Consider the following 19,372-nt stretch of genomic DNA (forward strand, 5'->3'; position numbering starts at 1 on the left):
CTGATTTCTGCCCAGAAAACTGTTACTGCCTTTACAAAAGTGATAATAAAGTTAGAAACACGAGGAAACTATTATCACTACGAACTATTTTTATTTTTTAAAAAATATTCAGCTTTATTATTTGGCAGCTGCAGTGCAAGTTCCACGAAGCCGAATGGAATTCAAGACTATCTCGAGCCAGCCGCCCGTAGATTCCAACCTATCACTGAGAAAACTTTGTGGACTTGGGAAAACTACGTTCCCCGTCATGCCTGTTTAAAACCCTAACCTTAAGACGTCCACCAGCTTGTGGCGCTGGGCATCATGGGAAACGTAGTTTCTACGCTCTCCAAGGGACGCTGCTGGGCGCTAACGCAGCCTGCCTGGCCGCCCGCCCCTTTTCCAGAGTCTCCCAGCGCCACCCTTTCGTTGCCGGAATGTTGGCGAGCGGAAGTCAGAGCCCCGCCGCCACCGCCGCTTCTCCGAAGACGCGGCGGCGCGGGCAACGTCATCACAAAATGGCGGCTTGAGGCGAACAAGGCTCCATGTCCCCATGGCCGGCTTCAGGGCTGTGCGACCGAGCAGGGCGTCACGCCGACGAGGAGCCTCCCGCCGAGTGGGTCGCCGGGCTTGCCGTTCTCTTTCCGCGCGAGCCAGGGAGGCTGCTGGAGCGGCTCAGCATGGCCCCTGCCGCAGCCAGGGGGCGAACGTGGGACACTCTCTGCGGGACGAGCCGAGCTCCAGCGCCCTCCCTTGGCGCCCCGGGGGCTGGGCTGGGCCGGGCCAGGCCGGGGGTGTGAGCGAGTGATCCGCACCAAAATGCGCCGATATCTCTGCCGGCCGCGTGGTGCTCCGGGCGAAGGGAAGGGAAGGGGGCGCGACGCCGTCTCCTCCAACTTCGAAGGCGGGCCGCGGGGACACGGCTGGCAGCCGCTGTGGCTGGTGTTGCTGCTCCGACCTGCGCGCCTGCGCCTCGCCACCTCCGCCTCCCTGGCCGGGCTTCTGGGTGGAAAGTTAGAAGTGGTAGGATGGAGGCGCCTCCTACCCCTCGAAAGGGCGGCACAGATGAGGAGGAAACCGTTCCCTTGTGGCGGGGTCCCCCGTGCACACGGTGCCTGCTCCGGTGTGACAAAGGCCGGATTGGCTGCTCTGCCGTACGGGCAGAGTGCCCGTCTGCTTTAAATTCCTCAGGTGGATGGGGCCGGCATGGCACCCCTCCTCGCCCTCCCGCGGCCAGAACCTGGGTCGTCGTGTTCTTTATTGTATAGTTAACTTTAACTTTGTAAGCAGCTGGGAGACTTTCCTGTGACGATGTGGGGTAGAATTAAGCAAGTGAATGGGGCTCAGCTATAGTCTGATGACACACCTCTTACTCCGGAGGCACACTGCAACGGTGGGGTTCAAGCCTAGGGTTATTTACTCAGAAGTAAATCTATCGGTATTCAGTGTGGAATACATTAGCCCAACAACAACAACAAGCTGCAGCATTTCCAGTGTCAGGATGCCTTTAAATGGGACTTAGACAAATATTTGGAGGACAAGTCTATCAATGGCTACTAATCTAGTGGCTATCGGCCACCTCCAGCCTCAGGCAGGATGCCTCTGAATACCAGTTGCAGGGGAGTAACAGCAGAAGAGAGGGCATGCCCTCAATTCCTGTCTGTAGGCTTCCAGCAGCATCTGGTGGGCCACTATGTGAAACTGGATGCTGGACTAGATGGGCCACAGTCCCGATCCAGCAGGGATGTTCTTAAAGTGTGCCGTCAAGTCGATATTGACTTCTGACTACTCCGGAACCCTGTGGTATAAAGAAGAAAATTAGGCAGTGAAGAATATTAATATATAGCATGCCCAAAGATCCACTAACTTACTTCAACAGTAACGTGGAGTGGAAAATTTAACATTTTGGGGAAATTTGCATCTGACACCACTGAACCAAAAGTCTTAAGAAAGGGGTGGTTGTTAGCTGGCCATGAGAGGAAAATGTTACACTTGGCTGAACTGAGTAGGTAGTGGCTGAAATGAAGAGCTGGTCCTCTGGCAAGCAATAGTAATGGAGTAAGGGGAGAGTGATGTTTTCGCCTTATCAAGTAGGAAGTGTTAGGGGCATAATCTTCAGATCTAAAATGAGTTAAGGGTGGTTACATTTAACAACATCTGCCTTATATATGCATTCAAGATATGATTCAGGCTTGATTCAGAGATGTGAAAGGCAGCAACTTCCGGAAAGGGATGAGGCCCTTGATTTGCCCTTCTTTCGTAACTAAGATTGTGACTGTATAAACTGTAGCAAGGTTATTACTTTAGTAGGTGGAGTTTATAATTCTCAGAGAAGATCAGGGGTTTGTGAATGACCCTAAATACATCTTGGCATTTGTTGATTGTGTACTTGGGGATTGTTAGTTTGAGGCTGCTTTACAAGAATTCCATGTGGATGGTGTTGTATTTCTATGTAGAGAATGATATGCATGCAGATCATTGTGTGTGGTCTTAGCGTGGTGCATCTGTACATGCCTAGATCTTTCACTGCAATAGGCAGCAGCTGTGTCACTTCTATATTTACAACACTTGGTGTACTGGCATTAAGTATATTCTCTTGCCTTCTCAGACCGAATCAAAGAAGTTGTGTCCTGTCACCCAAAATGCAGCATTCCCATCACTGTGAGCACCTACTGGAGAGACTGAACAAACAGCGAGAGGCAGGCTTTCTATGTGACTGCACCATTGTGATTGGTGAATTCCAGTTCAAAGCTCACCGAAATGTGCTGGCTTCCTTCAGTGAATACTTTGGGACTTTTTACAGGGATACCTTGGAGAGTAACGTATTTTTGGATCAGAATCAAGTGAAGGCAGATGGATTTCAGAAACTTCTGGAATTCATTTATACGGGAGATTTAAACCTTGACAGGTAACGTAATAGGACTGGATGTTTATTTCATTTTAAAATAAAGTTCTTTGTAGATAATTGACAATGTGTCTTTGTCTGAAGGTTCACAGTCTAAGATGTGGCACCAAAGAGGCAGGTATAGGGAAGATGGAAGGGGGCACTTGAATATAGAAGCTAATGTTTGATGGTCCTGGAAGTTGGCATTCTAGAATTCTTAGTTCAGGGAGTAACTTGCTATTTCAGAGGCCAAATATTACAGTACAGAAAGAGGGAAAATACTTTCTCCAGTGTTGCCAACAGTTATTTAAAGGAGCAGTTTCCCAGCTTGGTTTCCCTTCCTGGATTTAAGCAGCAAATTATAAGGGCACTAAGAGCCAGTTCCCACTACTTTTTCTATCGGAGTTTAAATGGCCAAATATGTGGTTGATGGTGAATGCACAAGTGTGAGTTAAATTACTGAATTTCATGGCAGTACATATGGAACTGATGATCAGGAAATGATTCTGCTTTTATGTTTGTTGTAGAGAAAACCAGTCATTCACAAATCATAATGCTTTATGTGCATTTTAGCTTTTACACGTATGCTTTCTGGTACTCTAATTCAGATAGTAAAATATGACTTGGCTTTTTACAATTATAGCTATAAACTGTTATGTATTAAATACACTTAGCCCTTTTCACAATTTTCTGAACATTCTTGTGAGGTTTGGATTTGAAAGCTTAGTTTTAATACTTGCTTTCAATGTTATAGCTTTTAAATGTGAGCATTGTTTGTGGCTGTGTGCTTTCACTGGGACACCATAGGGACATTGTGCTGGGGCCGTTTTGGGCTTGTGTTGCTCTAGTGTACAATACACAAGGTATTGTAGTTCAGTTTGCATTAACATTTTCTCAAATGTACTATGCAAAATTTCTTGATGGCCCTAAATAGATGGTGAACTGATTTGGCATTTGGTATGACCTATTTATACAGTAAAAAACAAAAACCTGCACCATATTAATTTCTCCTCACTGTATCAAACGTTTTTCAAGTAACCAAGTAGAAATGGGAAAAACTTCCTGAAAATTTTCTGCAGAAAAATTTCCAACCCACACCTTTGTAAATTGCAGGCTTCAGGGGCTTTCCCATTATGGCCCAATTTGTGTTCTTCCTATCTGCCATTTTGCTTAATATCTAGTCTGAAGAGTGGTTCTGGGTATTTCTCAAGCTTGCTCACTATCAGTGTTCTCTCTAACTTTTTTCATCTGTGTGTGGAATGAGTTTTGTTCTGGGAGGGAGTCTCAAGGCAGTGTGTACACACCTGCATTCAGAATGGGGCCTTCCTGATTCAACCTGAGTGGGATCTAAAATTAACTGAGTGGACATCAAAAAACGTGTCAGCGCAGGCATGTGTGCACGCCTTACTATTCTGTAATATTTTAGTTGCCCTAATAATGGTATTGCTCTAACTTGCATCGCATAAAAAGAGCTCTGATGTGAAAGCATCTAAAAGGTACCTGTGAGAGAGTGATTTCCCTGAGGCCTCCTGGTAAGCTAGAGATGGGTGAGTGAATATTTGAAACTGGGTCTCTAATAACCAAATTTGATATTCCATCTACAGCAACATGCTAGAAAAGAGAACAAAGTAGTCGGTAAATGTTCATTTGGATCCAAAGCACAGTGGCTGACGTCCAGGTTTACTGAATAATCCTTCAGTAGAACTACTCAGGAGTAATTAGCCTGGGTGTCATCAGCCAGTGAGTGGAAAGAGAAAACCATTTAATGCTGTTCCATGTGCTAGCAGTAGACCTCTTGCAATGCAGTGTATTAGGAGTTGAATTATAGTACAAAAACCACAGTGAATGAAGAAGATATTAACTTGAGCGTATCAACTCTAGTGGGCTATAAAGATTCTGAAAAAAACTTGTGCAGCTTTGTAGATTGTGCTAATGGAGAAACTCCTCAGGATTTGAAATAATGAGGCTTTCTGCTAGTTGCACGGCACATTTGTATCTAAGCCATTGTTATTACAATTAGATTTCTTTTAAATAAGATTTTTAAAAAATAAATCAGGTTTTAAAGTTTAGTTCTCATTTCAGTTTTATTAAATGCCTATATTAAAGAGGCATTTAATATAACTGGAATGAAAACTAACCTTTAAAACCTGATTAAAAAAATATTTTCCTCATACTGCTCAATTTAATATTTATACTGATTCATGAAGGCAGACATGTTCTTTACCTGGTACACTGCCATTTAACCTTTTTCCCTTGCAGTTGGAATGTTAAAGAAATACATCAGGCTGCCGACTATCTCAGAGTGGAGGAGGTGGTCACTAAATGTAAAATAAAGATGGAAGACTTTGCTTTTATTGCTAATCCCTCTTCTACAGAAATCTCTAGTATCACTGGGAACATTGCATTGAACCAACAGACTTGCCTGCTCACCCTTCGGGACTATGATAACCAGGACAAAACGGACACCCTTTCAGTGAACATGGTTCAGCCCCCCGTCATAAAAGCACCTCTGGAGAAGAAGTTCATTCAAACCAAAAAGCGAAAGAAGGCCCTCAGTTCTGCCAAAAACCTGCCAAACAAGGCTGTGCAACATCCAGGTGATGTTGCGGAGAACTCTTCTGTGGAGATGTTTTTAGATGCAAATAAGCTAGCCACGGAGATAACAGAGCAAGCAGCTCAAGGTGGGGATAATTCTGAGCTGCAGCTTACAGCAGTGGTGGAGAGTGAAACTTTTGCTGCACAGGAGATCCTTGTGCAGGCGATGACAATGAAAACCAAACGGGGGAAATCACCTCAGGCTTGTGCGTTGAAAGAGCATTGCTTGTCCAACATTGCCAGCGACAAGAACTCTTACCAGTTGGAGACCTCAGGAGAGGAATTGGATCAGAAATACTCCAAGGTAAAGCCAGTATGCAACACCTGTGGGAAGGTGTTTTCTGAAGCCAGCAGTCTGAGGCGGCACATGAGGATCCACAAAGGAGTCAAACCATACGTGTGTCAGCTCTGTGGGAAGGCCTTTACCCAGTGCAACCAGCTGAAAACGCATGTAAGAACTCACACAGGTAGGCTCTTTGCTTTGTGTTGGGCGTTGCCTTTTATTAAAATGAGTTATGAGGTATGGGTTGTCTGAATGTACACCATAAGCCGCATTTGGTTTTCTTGTGTGAGTATAAACACTTGTGATTCACTAACCATCTCTGGCAGAGATGCACAATTCAAAAGCCCTGTTGTGGGCTGGCATCAACCACAATGTGGTGTATGAGGCCCAAGGTCAATTTTCAGTGCATTACTATTAATTTTAATGTAATAAATCGATTTGTTAGCTGCTTGTGGATATTCCCTCCCAGCCCCCAGAGTCAAGGGACCCCTAATTTTAACCAAGGACAGTGGATAGAAAATAGGCCTTGTCCTGCTCAGTCAGTGGGGCAGCTGGAGTGTGTGCATGGCAGCCCTCAACAAATGTTAAGTCCTCTCCTCTCTCTAAATCACTGTTGCTTTCAGGCTGCAATTCTGAGCAAGCTTAATTGAATTCTAGAATTGCCTAGAATTCTAGGCAAGCTTATTTCCACGATGCCTCTCAATACCAGTTGCAGGGGAACAACAGCAGGAGAAAGGGCATGCCCATACCTCTTGGCTGTGGGCTCCTCAGAGGCATCTGGTGGGCCACTGTGTGAAACAGGATGCTGGACTAGATGGGCCTTGCACCAGATCCAGCGGGGCTGTTCTTAAGTTATTTGGGAATAACCCTCACTGGGTACACCGTGGGATATATTTCTGAGTAAACATGCATAGGATGACTTGATGTGTGAGCCCTGTAAGATATTCCCCTTAGGGGATGGAGCCACTCTGGGAAGAGCAGAAGGTTCCAAGTTCCTGCCCTGGCATCAACAAGATAGGGCTGAGAGAGATTCCTGCCTGCAACCTTGAAGATGCCACTTCCAGTCTGTGTAGACCATACTGAGCTAGATGGACCAATGGTCTGCTTTGGTATATGGCAGCTTCCGATGTTCCATCCATTGCTGCTGCAGCAACTGGCTCACTCACTCATTGGTCCATTGCTGCCAAACGCATCTCCTCTGCTCTCAAGCAGCCAAATTGAGCCTTTGCTGCTTGTCAGCAGGACAAGCCAAAAGGTCTTCATGGCTTCTGCTCCTGCTGCAGGATATTCTTATTGCCTCCCGTCTTTATGTTGTGCAGGCCTGATCTATGGCACCCGCTTATTGCAGGAACTTGATAGAGACTTCTCTTCTTGATGATTTCCTGATAATTCAAAAACATGTGGGTTATCAAGCCCCTCCTGAGCCAGGCCAAGCGACATGGTGAGAGGTATTCCATTGGGCGGGTTACTTGTTAAGATTTCTGTCCCACCTTTCAGTAGAAACTTCCAATTAACCTGTTTTGTTTTGTGATTTTTTTAAAAAATTAAATGTTAATTATCCATTAAGCAAGAATAAAACAAAACATCTGGTAAGCATTTGAGAGGAAAACAAAGTTGTGAGAAAGCTAGTGAAAAATTGTGCTTTTCTAGAGGGGAAAGCCAAGTGTGTCTGGGGAGAGTGTGCTACAATTGGGGTGCCACCAATGAAAAGTCACACCACCAGTGAGTGTGCCAGCATCTCATTTGTTATGGGAACTAAGCAGGCAAATGTACTCCCCAAACTAAGAATGGCTATGTACCACCACATTTGGAACCAAGGAGTTGCTATATCGGTTCTTTCCATGCCTCAGCAAGGTGAGGTTTCCTGTGCATTTAGATGCGGGCCTATGGGCCTAGTATGCCGTCTGAACATTAAGTTCTGTATGTGTTACTTAAGGTTTAACAACCTTAAGAACATAAGAACAGCCCTGCTGGATCAGGCCCAAGGCCCATCTAGTCCAGCTTCCTTACTGACCAGGAGAGGGATCTTGGGGCCGTGGTGGACAGCTCATTGAAAGTGTTGACTCAATGTGCAGCCACTGTGAAAAAGGCCAGTTCCATGCTAGCGATCATTAGGAAGGGGATTGAAAATCCCCAAGATGATCAGGGGCCTAGAGCACCTTTCTTATGAGGCAAGACTATAACACCTGGGGCCTTTTAGTTTAGAAAAAAGGTGACTGCGGGGAGACATGATAGAGGTCTATAAAAGCATGCATGGTGTGGAGAATGTGGATAGAGAGAAATTCTTTCCCCTCTCCCATAACACTAGAACCAGGGGTCATCCCATGAAACTGATTGCCAGGAAATCTAGGACCAACAAACGGAAGTACTATTTCACCCAACGCATAATCAACTTGTGGAATTCTCTGCCACGAGATGTGTGGCCAACAGCCTGGATGGCTTTAAGAAGGGTTTGGATAACTTCATGGAGGAGAGGTCTATCAACGGCTACTAGTCGGAGGGCTGTGGGCCACCTCCAGCCTCAAGGGCAGGATGCCTCTGTGTACCAGTTGCAGGGGAGTAACAGCAGGAGAGAGGGCATGCCTGTGGCTCCTGCCTGTGGCTCCCAGCAGCATCTAGGATGCTAGACTAGATGGGCCTCGGGCCTGATCCAGCAGGGCTGTTCTTAAGGTTGTTAAAGAGAACATCCGGTGTTTTTCTTTTGATGGGCTTTTTAATCTGCTTGTGATAGGAATTGCAGTGTGGAACTCCTAATTCAGTGCCTGCCATCTACTAACACATTTGTGTAATGTGAGCATCTTTCATTTTATATTTCTTCTTTTCACTCTGTGGTAGTGAGTAGGTTTTCCTATTCAGCTAACAAGCCTGTCATGATGGATAGCTGCTTTGGTCTCATGCTTATATTAATCAGGAGGAATACAAGCTGCATTTTAGTAATTCAGATTTTAAGGTGATCTTAATTGGTAAGCTTGGTACCAGATTAAGTGAACATGTGAATAACTAACAGAAATAGAGGGTGACTCCGAGAAACCACAGGGTAAACATGATGTCTGAATATGCTCAAAACTGGCAGTACTCTAGCTGAATAGTAAGGCAGTTCCTAGAACTTAATTCCCAAGCCACCTTCAAAGGCTGTTGTTTTTTGTTTATTTGTTTGTTTTTAGAGAGAAGTTACTATAAACATTTGGGGAGAAGGGGTTGCATCTACACTTCTTGGGATGGCTGGAGGAGTCTTGCCATCTTGTCTGTCACTTGTCTGTCATAGTAGGTGCGTGTTAGCCGCGGTATGGATAATAGGTGTATTTAGCAATGGATTGCTCTGTGTTGAATGTCAGTAGGGTCGGACTTTGTCCCTGTTTTCCTTGACATGCCTTTTCTTCCCTTTGAACTTCCCACCCCAGTTTATCATCATAGTTTTTTAATCCGGAAAAAATCTTATTTTGAGACTTCAGATATGACCAAAGTAGTAATTCACTTCTCTCCATAGGTGAAAAGCCATACAAATGTGAACTTTGCGACAAAGGCTTTGCTCAGAAATGCCAGCTGGTTTTCCACAGCCGTATGCACCACGGAGAGGAGAAACCATACAAGTGTGATGCCTGCAACCTGCAGTTCGCAACCTCTAGCAATCTGAAGATCCATGCCAGGTGAGTGAATGGGCATCTTGTCAATCAGCTTGTTTAGTTAAGGAGGCGGTTGTGCATGCAGAGAGGCAGCTGGATGCACCAATGGACTTGAATCCTTCTCTTCCCTTTAGGAAGCACAGTGGGGAGAAGCCATACGTCTGCGATCGGTGCGGGCAACGATTTGCCCAAGCCAGCACACTGACGTATCATGTGCGACGACACACGGGAGAAAAGCCTTACGTTTGTGACACCTGTGGGAAAGCTTTTGCAGTCTCAAGTTCACTCATCACTCACTCAAGAAAGCATACAGGTGATTCTTAAATAGCAGAGCTGGGGAGACATTTTTTGAGAGAGTTAGCAGTAGAACAAGGGAGTGATAGGGGGTCTCTGAAACAAGGTTGGGAGGTGCTTGGTCTATAGCCACCCCTCCACCCCCAACACACTTTCTAAAACTGAGGAGGATTGTCCTTGGTTGGACTGCCTGGGAATCAGTGTTCTCTCTTATTTTTTTCATCTGTGTGCCAAATGAGAAACATCTGTTCTGGGCGGCAGTATCAAGGCACTGTGTGCGCACGTGCATTCAGAGTGGGACCTTACTGAGTCAACCTGAGCAGGATCTAAAATTAACTGAGCGGACATCAGAAAATGTATGAGCGCGCACATATACGCATGCTTTAGAGGGAACAGTGCTGGGAATACCTGCTGCTGTTGGATTTTTATGTCGGGGACTTGGCCGAGAATTGAGTTCAGTGCTAGAATGGTAGAACTCAGCTTTGTACATATGACATCTTAGGCACCTCCAGTTGGAGGAGGCCCTGCTTTGCCTTAATATCCTGGAGAGCTGTGGTCCGTCTGAGCACATCCCATTGGGTGGACCAGCAGTATAAAGCAATTCCATATTTCCTAAAGGAGATGCTGCAAACATCAGGATGTATGTATGGAGGACAGCAGTGGAGATGTGTATTGTGACCTTTTCCCCCCCTATGGCTTCCAATGGGGAAGTAATTGTAATTCAGAGAGATTTTGTGTGTGTTGTCCTGTAGATTGTGTACTGAACTGACCAATTCATTTTTCTCCATAGGGGAGAAACCATATATATGTGGTATTTGTGGCAAAAGCTTCATTTCTTCAGGGGAACTCAGCAAACATTTTCGGTCCCATACAGGTCAGTTTGCAAGCATGCATCTTCCTGTATGTTACTTTCCCCCATGCTTATGTCCATACTCAAGACCACTTAATGTCAAGCACACTACTCTCTTAGGGTATCTGCAGCTGAAAGCTGGATTTTTTCCCCACTGCCCACACAGGGGTAATGAAGAGATTCTAATCCATGTATGCTCCATCTTGCTCTATGCTTACTGCTTTCTATAAATCATAGATACCCAGAGTCCATTGAGTGTGTGTGTGGAGACTAGCTGGTTTTGACCTTTAAAGCCCTAAACAGTTTGGGCCCGGGATACCTGAGGGACCGCCTGCTCCCAAGGGAGGGTTGCTGCCCGCTTGACAAGATCATCTGAGGGGGCTCTGCTCCAGGTGCCGACAATGAGGGAGGCTCAGTTGTTGTGCATGTGGGACAGGCCCTTCTCTGTTGCTGCCCCCAGACTCTGGAATGCTCTCCCGGTGGCTATTCCCTCAGTCTCCATCACAGTTTTTAGAAAGCGTGTTAAATCTTGGCTTTTTACCCAGGCTTTTATATGATTGTCTCTACTGCTGCTGCTTTTTATTTTGTACCGTTTTTATACTTGTATTTTAAATCATTTTAGTCAGATTAGTTTTATATTTTAGCTTAATATTTTGTGTCATTTTAATAGTCTTGTTTTTAATTTTTGTGTAAACCACCTTGGGATTGTTTTAATGAAAGGAGGTATACAAATTTAACAATAAATAAAATAAAAGTAGTGTTGACATACGAAGCTGCCTTTTACTGAGTCAGACCTCTGGTCCATCTAATCCAGTCTGGGTCTGCTCTGGCAGCAGTTCTCCAAGGTCGTGGGCAGAGAGTTTTCTGATCAGTGGCCTCTTGATGATTTTTACTGTAGATGCTGGGGTTGAACCTTTTACATGAAAAGCATCTTCTGAGTGGTGCGCCTATATTTGATACTGCCTGCTGTATTGGTTGTCTTCCCTTGCAATTAACTATCATGGCAACTAGTTTTGTGATCTTTGGCTAAAGGCTGCTATGTAACCTTGATGGGATCATTAGGAAGGGGATTTAAAATAAAACTGCTAATATTAGAATGCCCTTATACAAAACTATGGTGTGGCCACACCTGGAGTACTGTGTACAATTCTGGTCACCACATCTAAAAAAGGACATTGTAGAACTGGAAAAGGTGCAGAAGAGGGCAACCAAGATGATCAGGGGCCTAGAGCACCTTTCTTATGAGGCTAGGCTACAACACCTGGGGCTGTTTAGTTCAGAAAAAAGATGACTGCGGGGAAACATGATAGAGGTCTATAAAATCATGCATGGTGTGGAGAAAGTGGATAGAGAGAAATTATTCTCCCTCTCCCATAACACTAGAACCAGGGGTCATCCCATGAAATTGATTGCCAGGAAATCTAGGATCAGCAAATGGAAGTACTTTTTCACACAACGCATAATCAACTTGTGGAATTCTCTTCCACAAGATGTGGTGACAGCCAACAACCTGTATGGCTTTAAGAGAGGTTTGGATAACTTCATGGAGGAGAGGTCTGTTAACGGCTACTAGTCGGAGGGCTGTGGGCCACCTCCAGCCTCGGGGGCGGGGTGCCTCTGGGTACCAGTTGCGGGGGAGTAACAGCAGGAGAGAGGGCATGCCTATAACTCCTGCCTGTGGCTCCCAGCAGCATCTGGTGGGCCACTATGCGAAACAGGATGTTGGACTAGATGGGCCTTGGGCCTGATCCAGCAGGGCTGTTCTTATGTTCTTATGACCTAACAATGAGGAGATCATATTTTATAGCAGAGTTGTTGGGCAGGGGCAGCACTTCCAAAAAAGTCTGCCTGAGCATAGATAGGATTGAAGCTTGTGTGGCTGTGTTTTGTTGTGGGCAACAGTATGTGCATACAGTTCCATGTTTCTCAGGCATGATTTAATTTCTCATTGCTAGTCCAATTTTAATTTTGTTCATAAGGCTATGAATGTTAAATGATCATGACGCTTTGTCATAAACCAGTACGTCAAGATTTTTTTCCCTTTGTGATGAGATGATTGAGTGAAATTCATGAAGTCTGACAATTTTGGATTTTTTTAGGTGAAAGACCATTTATCTGTGAGTTGTGTGGAAATTCCTACACAGATATAAAAAACCTAAAGAAGCACAAAGCAAAGGTCCATGCAAGTAAGTGCTGGTTAAAGGATCTGGTAGTCATAGACTCACAAATCAACAGTCTATCTCTGGACGCTGAAGAACAGCGAGATCTTCACCATTTTCCAAGCAGGGGTCACTTTGTCAGATTGTCCCACTGTGTTGATCTTCACACAGTACTGCACTTTTCTCAATGCTGGGAAGGCCTTTTCGGAAAGATGGAGCCCTCTTAAGAGCACTGTGGGGAAAACCCTGGGAAGGGCCAAATTTCACAGCACTCCATGTACGTCTTTTCCAGATGGTACAGGGGTTCACGAGGGCTCTGCTTCCCTTAACGGACCCCCCGGCACTAGGCAAAGTGCAGCAATGCATGCGGGAATGATCACCTCTACATGGTGCCAGTGGGAATGTGTAGAGTACTCAGCTTCAACCAGAACTTTGCACAAGCCCAATAAACAGGTAGTGAGAGAGCCATTCTTAGAGTTTATGGAAGCTGCCATTGGCTCCTGGGCCTTACAGCGAAGAACACAGCTATATAGAACAGCTTACAGAAACCAGTCATGACAGATCCTTTGCTGTTGTTTATTTAGGCCGTATGTAGATCACGCTGCCAATGGGAGAACTGCAGTCACTAATTTACAGGGTTGACACCCTTAGCAAACCATTGAGAGTGGAAGGGCTGAAGAAAGGCTCAGTGATACTTTGTCAGTTATGTAGGTATTGTATTTGGTATCTAAAACTTGAGACTGATGCAAGTAAGGGGTAAAACCATAGCTCATAGACTGAGCTATGAGAAACACGAGTCCATTAAAAAGTTCCTTGATTTTAAGACAAAGGAGGACATACTTAATTAAGCTTTCACTTAAGTCCACTTAGCAGAATAATTCAAAGAAATCTTGCTAAATATTTACTAAATAATTGAGAAAGTCACTTTGACAATCAAGGGTACGTGGGAGGGAATCAGTGGTTCCGTCTAATTTTTCTCATCTCTGTGCGGAATGAGTTTTGTTCTGGGCGGCAGTATCAAGACAGTGTGCGCGCACCTGCATTCAGAATGGGGCCTTCCTGAGCGGGATCTAAAATGAACTGAGCGGACATCCAAAAACTTGTGAGCGTGCACACGCCTTATAGGGAATAGTGGAGGTGATGCTTAAGACTTCTAATCAACTTGAGCCTCCTGCTAGGTGACATATATGAAGATACACAAAATAGCTAAATTGCATCTGTGGCTTTAGATGGTCGGTGTGTGAAACCAGTTACAGTTTGATTTTTCTGTAAACTTGTAAATACTGGTTTCAGAGTGGTTGCTTTAAGGTTTCTCCCATCCCCATTTAAAATTTGCAGTGAGATTATCTCATGAATTTGGGGGCATCAGTCACGTATTAGCTTGTTAATGTGCTAAAATATGCTAAATCATTGTAAACCGCTTAGAGAGCTTCCAGCTATAGAGCGGTATATAAATGTAAGTGCTATTGCTATTGCTAAAATACCTAGGTTCTATAGTCAAAATAATTTTAAATCCAACTCTCAGTTCCGTTTCAGATTTTACAGTAAATGGTTATGAAAGCAGTTATGTTGGGGAGTGTCTCCAAAACATCTGAGGCAACAAATCATATGTATTTTTCTCTCTCCACTGTGTTTAACTTGTTGAAACTTGCTTTCAGCAATGAATATTTAAGTGCTGTTTGTCTTCTCAGGTTCTGAGAACCCCCCGGATCCCATCACAGTTGACCATTCCTTCAACGACCAAGATTCCATTCCACCTGAGAAAAGTCCTTTGCTGGAGTCCACTGATGTAAAGCCTTCAGATATAGCATTGCCCCTCCCCATTGGGACAGAGGATCATCAAGTGCTATTGCCCATAACGGATAGCCAGACTCCCCCATCGGACACATTGTTGAGGTCTACCATCACTGGGTATTCAGAACCTCAGTTTATTTTCCTCCAGCAGTTGTACTGACATCCTTTGTGTGATGCGCACACATACTCCCTTTGGAACTGGTAGGAAGAGCATCTCATGTAAAGTGAACGAAATCATGCAAGCTACAATTGAGCTGGGCTTCATCTTGGTTTCAAGTAGGGACAGCTGGGAATGCATCTATGTTGTGAAACACAGTTTTTCTTATATTTTGTTAATCTAGAAAAAAGATTGTGGATTTTTATATTTAAAAATATATAACTCTTGCATTTTCTAGAAGATAGGAATTATTCATTCTTTCAAAAACACCTGCCTTAAGAATTATCAGTTAAATTACCGCCAGTGAGCTTTAGAGGGCTCCTTCCATGTTCATAGAGAAAGCTAATCGTGCATCATGAAGGTGTTCAATCATCAAGAAATTAAATCCACATTCCCAATACTTCCCTGCCAGTTAACATATTTCATTTTTAAATCAGCTAACTTTGGGAAAGAATGGGGAAGTCTCTTATTTCCTTGTTAACAGCTGCACATAAGGCTTTGTGTATTCTACACCAAAGTAATCCAAATTATGTGCTAGGAAAATTTAAGTTGCACAGCGTGTATGAATTGTACAAATATGCAAAATTCATTCTCAGCTTCTCTGACACCCCCCCCCCCAATAACTCATTCTGCCATGTCCCAGTTGCTGGAAATCCAGGTGGGAAGTGAATCAAACCCAAGGTCTGCTTTGAGTCAAGGTTGGTGGTGTCCACTAAAGCAGAACTTGTACTGTTGTATGTTGTGCAAACTTGAAATAAACTTCTGTAACTAGAAACCCAAATTGCAGTTGGAATAAGATATTTGCATATATTCCACTTTGTATAAGGAGCTACCTTGGCCTGCCTCTGCCCAATTGTCCATTTAGACTGATAGAAAAGGGGTCTTCCTGAGCCCTACTGTCCAAGATAACTGAAATTCATAGGATTAAACTTGAAAGCTTTTTAGTATGCAAAGCTTGTACTTTGCCAGTGGATTATGGCCTCTCTCACATACAGTATTCTTTTTTCATTCATGTTTTTCAGAATATTTGGGCACTTTTTTTCCTTTTTTTTTTTGCATGACGGAGAGAGAAGGACTTGAAGATTTGTCAAAGCTCTTTGTAACCGTGAGTGCTAGAAACCTGATTTTTTTTTTTAAAAAAAGCTGTGATTCTGAGGACTTCAAACTCTATGCTTGACAACTTTTATCTAGTAAACTCAGAGATCATCTATCTGTCCCCACACCTTCAAGAAAGATTGCAGTGCAGGTCAAACTGACCCATATGGGAGCAGTTAATAGTTCTGGCCTCTTTCATGCCAGTCCAAATATTTTGGTACAGCAGACGATTCTGTGCCTGCTACGGCTCTTGAGGATTCTTTTCTACCTGCCGTACATATGATCAGTGCTGTCAGCTTTGATAGAGCATTCATCACCTGTTCTATAGTGGGAAGGTAAAAGGAAGAAGTTGGTTACCTATATGAAATCTGGCACCCATTTCCTCCAAACAGGTAACCAGCTGGCCATGCCACTCATCTGCTTAGCAGTGTGTGTGGTGCAGGAATACCACACACTTCTCTGTAGCTGCCCTTTGCTCTTCTGGTAGGGTAAACCTAAGACATGGGCTCCTGACGGTGTGCTCTTGGTAGGCACACAGGGAAAACCCAGCTACAAGGCTTGGTGTTCCCAATGTGATTTAATGACATCTTTACCAAGAAAGGAAGTCTGCTTGAGGCTACCGCAGCATGTAGTTCTGCGGACTGAAGAAGTCTATTCTATAATGTCCTCTGCTGAAATTTTATCAAAACACATTAGGCGCATCAATGACTGCAACATTTCCATGTGTTCACTGTGTCTTCTTACAGCTGGTTTGATCTTCCTCTTTGGTTGCTGGGCCTTGTGTTTTAAACCGACCAGCAAAAGGGTACTGATTTTTTTCTCTTGGGCTCCTGTCACAGCAGCCAGCTAAGGCAGCATCTCTTCTTGCTCCTTATCTGGATATATTTTCAGAATATGATCCCAACAGCAAACTAGCTTCTAGAAAAACATATAGGGAAGCATCCAGACTAGATTAGTTATGATTAAGCAGCACTGAAGTCAATGAGACACGATAGTCATTATTAACTTAATCTGGATGCTAGTCATGCTGTTCAGAATGCAGATTTCATATGAATGTTTCTCTGTGTGTGACTTCTTAAATTATTTCAACTTAAAAGCAACCGTATTCTTAGATTTATAATAGATCCATCTTAGCTATTTAATATTTATAAATGTATTTTGTAAGGCTCATTTAGTTGTCTTTTGTATGCAGATTTTAAAATAGTTTTATCTCCCCTTTTCTTACAACACTACACAGGCTCTGAGAGCTGAAATTTATTGCAGCAATAATGGAGAAAATAGCACTTCTTTGATTGCCGACTGAAGCCTTTACTATGGCATGTAGAAGTATTCAGCTGTCATAAGATTTATTTTAAATATACAACAAACCATGTCCTCTGCTGATGACATAGTGGCGACAACAATATGATCCATAAAGGTAGTATCTTGGTAAACACCACAGGGGTATGTGTTACACATCCCTTATGTAGTTACTCCTCCTAAGTCTTTGGGGTTGGAAGGAATATGTAGCTTAACTTAGATATAAATGGGTTATCCAATTGTGAAGAAGGGAGAAGATGAGCAGGAAATCAACCCTATTAACTTGGGTTCTGTTCCAGTTCAGGTGCATCTATATGTTAACACTCTATTCAGTAACCAGTTTGGACATTTTGAACTAGTTTAGATACATTTCATGCAGAATAATCTCAAACTGTTTTGCTTGCAATGGTAGCTGTAAACAATGAATACAAGAATGATGTAACTTGAGATAATTTTTTAAAGCTTATCCTTGAATTGTATGTTAAGTTTTTGTTTTTTAAACAAACAGCTGTGATGATCATACAGCTGAAAGCTGAGGGCCCAACTACTGAACCACTTATTTTGAACCAGTTACAATTTTTTGTGTTTAGTGGCTTAATCAGGTTCAAGATAACTAAGATTTTAAGTTGGGGTTCAATTTCAGTTCTCTGAAAAAGCCTCTGATTTGGGGGTTCATAGTTGGGTTGTTTGACTCCCTGGGAGTGAGGCAAGCATTAGGCCAGAGGCAGGCAATGGGTGACTCTACAGTTCTTATTCAGCAACATCTGGAAAGTTGTGGCTGGAAGTGATGGGAGTTGTAGTTCAGCAGCATCTGGAGAGCTGCACATTGCTTACCCCGCCTTATAGCTGCTCTTGGCCTCAACCAGATAGAAAAGGGTTACTTTTTCTTCTATAGCTGCTGGTTATCTCCCTGACATGAGCTAAAGAGCTCCTTAGCCGCCTCCTTTCTCTGCCTTTTCTATGCAGCTTTCCAAACATGCCCACTTTCTGCCTCCCTCGCCTTATACCTGAGCAGTTTATTGCTCAAGGAGGCTTCCCTCTAGTTCAAGGGAACTGCCCACCTGAGTGGGGCAGATAGCTTGTTTCCTATCCTTCCATCACCCCTCTGTCGTGGACTTTGTTCCCCTATCTGGGGGCTTCAGGAAGGTGGTAGACCTGAACCCTCATACAAGCCAAATAGTCCATCATTTGCTCTGACTTGCTGACTCTGGTACGCAGAGTTGCCAGAACCTAAGGGGTATACTCGTGGGCCAAATGGGCCATAAGCCAGAATTTGGCTTTTTAAAAGCCAAATCTGGCCACCTAGGTACGCACATGGGAGCTTGGATGCAGACCCAAAGTTCTGTCTGCATTGGGGCTGCCCTGTTCTCTTCAAAGGGATAATGATAAACCTCTCTTCATCCAGTATGAGCCCAGATCTTAAGCGCTTACTTCAAATGCTCCACTAGTTTTACTAGCTTAACAATCCCAAATTTGGGAGTGGTCTGAGGAGCTATTGTGAGTTTAGGGAAGAACCAGTAATCTCTGGCTAAACTTATTTCTGAAATATTTTCTCAGATAATACACACTTTTCTTCCTCTGTGTGTGTGTGTGTGTGTGTGTGTGCGTGCTTTGCCTCCTGCTTTTATACTTCCCTGCAAGGGTTTGTGTACATACTTGACTTGCAATATTTTAATGTTAGACTTGAATAAAACTTGTTTTGTAACATTTCTCTGCTCCTTCCTTGGTGTTCTGTATAAATAGCTAAAGGGAAGCAACAGTTAGGAAAGAACCTTGTTCTAGTAGCAGTGGGTCACTGAGTAAATGCACAAGTTGATAAGAGAGGATGATTTTTTTTTTGCCAGTGAAGCACCATGTTCTGTTGTTCCTGGTATAACACTCGTGAGTTTGTAAGTGGCTTCTTCTCAGTCTCATTTAATACCATTATTGTCAGGAGCTGTGAAAAGTAAATCAAAGCAACATCTCCGCCGCTATGACACTTCAGTCTCATGTTTCACAGCTACTGAATATATAAACTCATTGGCACAGAGGCTAATAGGTTTGATTTCACTCCCTAAGGTAAATTAGTACTTCCCTTGTGCCCCCATGAAGCCGATGGGGGGGGGGGGGATACAAGTATTCACTGTTTAGATATTTAATTCAGAATAATCTGAAACATTCAATTCCTTACACAGACGACAATTCCATCAGCCCTGACTGACATATTGCCCTGACACAACCTCTTCCGACCCAGTACTCACAGTGGGAGTGGAGAGGATGACAGTTTAGTTTGTGGATCTGTGCCCTAAGCTAAGCCTTGGGCAAAGAGGTTGTCAAAATCTCAGTTATTCAATAACAATTTTATATTGACTTGGTGCTTT

The 19,372-nt window shown here is 43.8% G+C and overlaps 1 protein-coding gene across 4 annotated transcripts; it reads left to right on the forward strand.

Annotated features, from left to right (window-relative positions):
* The first annotated feature begins 422 nt into the window (after positions 1–422).
* On the forward strand, positions 423–18,719 carry MYNN (myoneurin). 4 transcript variants are annotated; one of them, XM_053308002.1, is made up of 9 exons: positions 423–595; positions 2,588–2,887; positions 5,123–5,925; positions 9,229–9,388; positions 9,499–9,677; positions 10,449–10,532; positions 12,608–12,694; positions 14,359–14,578; positions 15,641–18,719. In XM_053308002.1, the coding sequence occupies exons 1-9, from the start codon at positions 525–527 to the stop codon at positions 15,696–15,698; spliced, it is 1,962 nt and encodes a 653-aa protein (XP_053163977.1). In that variant the 5' UTR covers positions 423–524; the 3' UTR covers positions 15,699–18,719. The 4 variants fall into 4 exon arrangements, with proteins under 4 accessions (XP_053163977.1, XP_053163975.1, XP_053163974.1 ...); XM_053308000.1 differs by having other exon boundaries at positions 483–2,887; positions 15,641–15,723; positions 16,951–18,719; XM_053307999.1 differs by having other exon boundaries at positions 483–2,887.
* The last annotated feature ends 653 nt before the right edge of the window (positions 18,720–19,372 follow it).

Source organism: Hemicordylus capensis, chromosome 3 (genome assembly GCF_027244095.1).
Source record: "Hemicordylus capensis ecotype Gifberg chromosome 3, rHemCap1.1.pri, whole genome shotgun sequence".
NCBI classification, from domain to species: Eukaryota; Metazoa; Chordata; class Lepidosauria; order Squamata; family Cordylidae; genus Hemicordylus; species Hemicordylus capensis.

Coding starts and splice junctions, on each gene's coding strand:
- MYNN (XM_053307999.1), top strand. CDS start 2,439: ATGATATGCATGCAGATCATTGTGTGTGGTCTTAGCGTGGTGCATCTG. Junction 5,926..9,228: donor GCATGTAAGAACTCACACAG/GTAGGCTCTTTG, acceptor TTCTCTCCATAG/GTGAAAAGCCATACAAATGT. Junction 14,579..15,640: donor TTGAGGTCTACCATCACTGG/GTATTCAGAACC, acceptor CATGTTTTTCAG/AATATTTGGGCACTTTTTTT.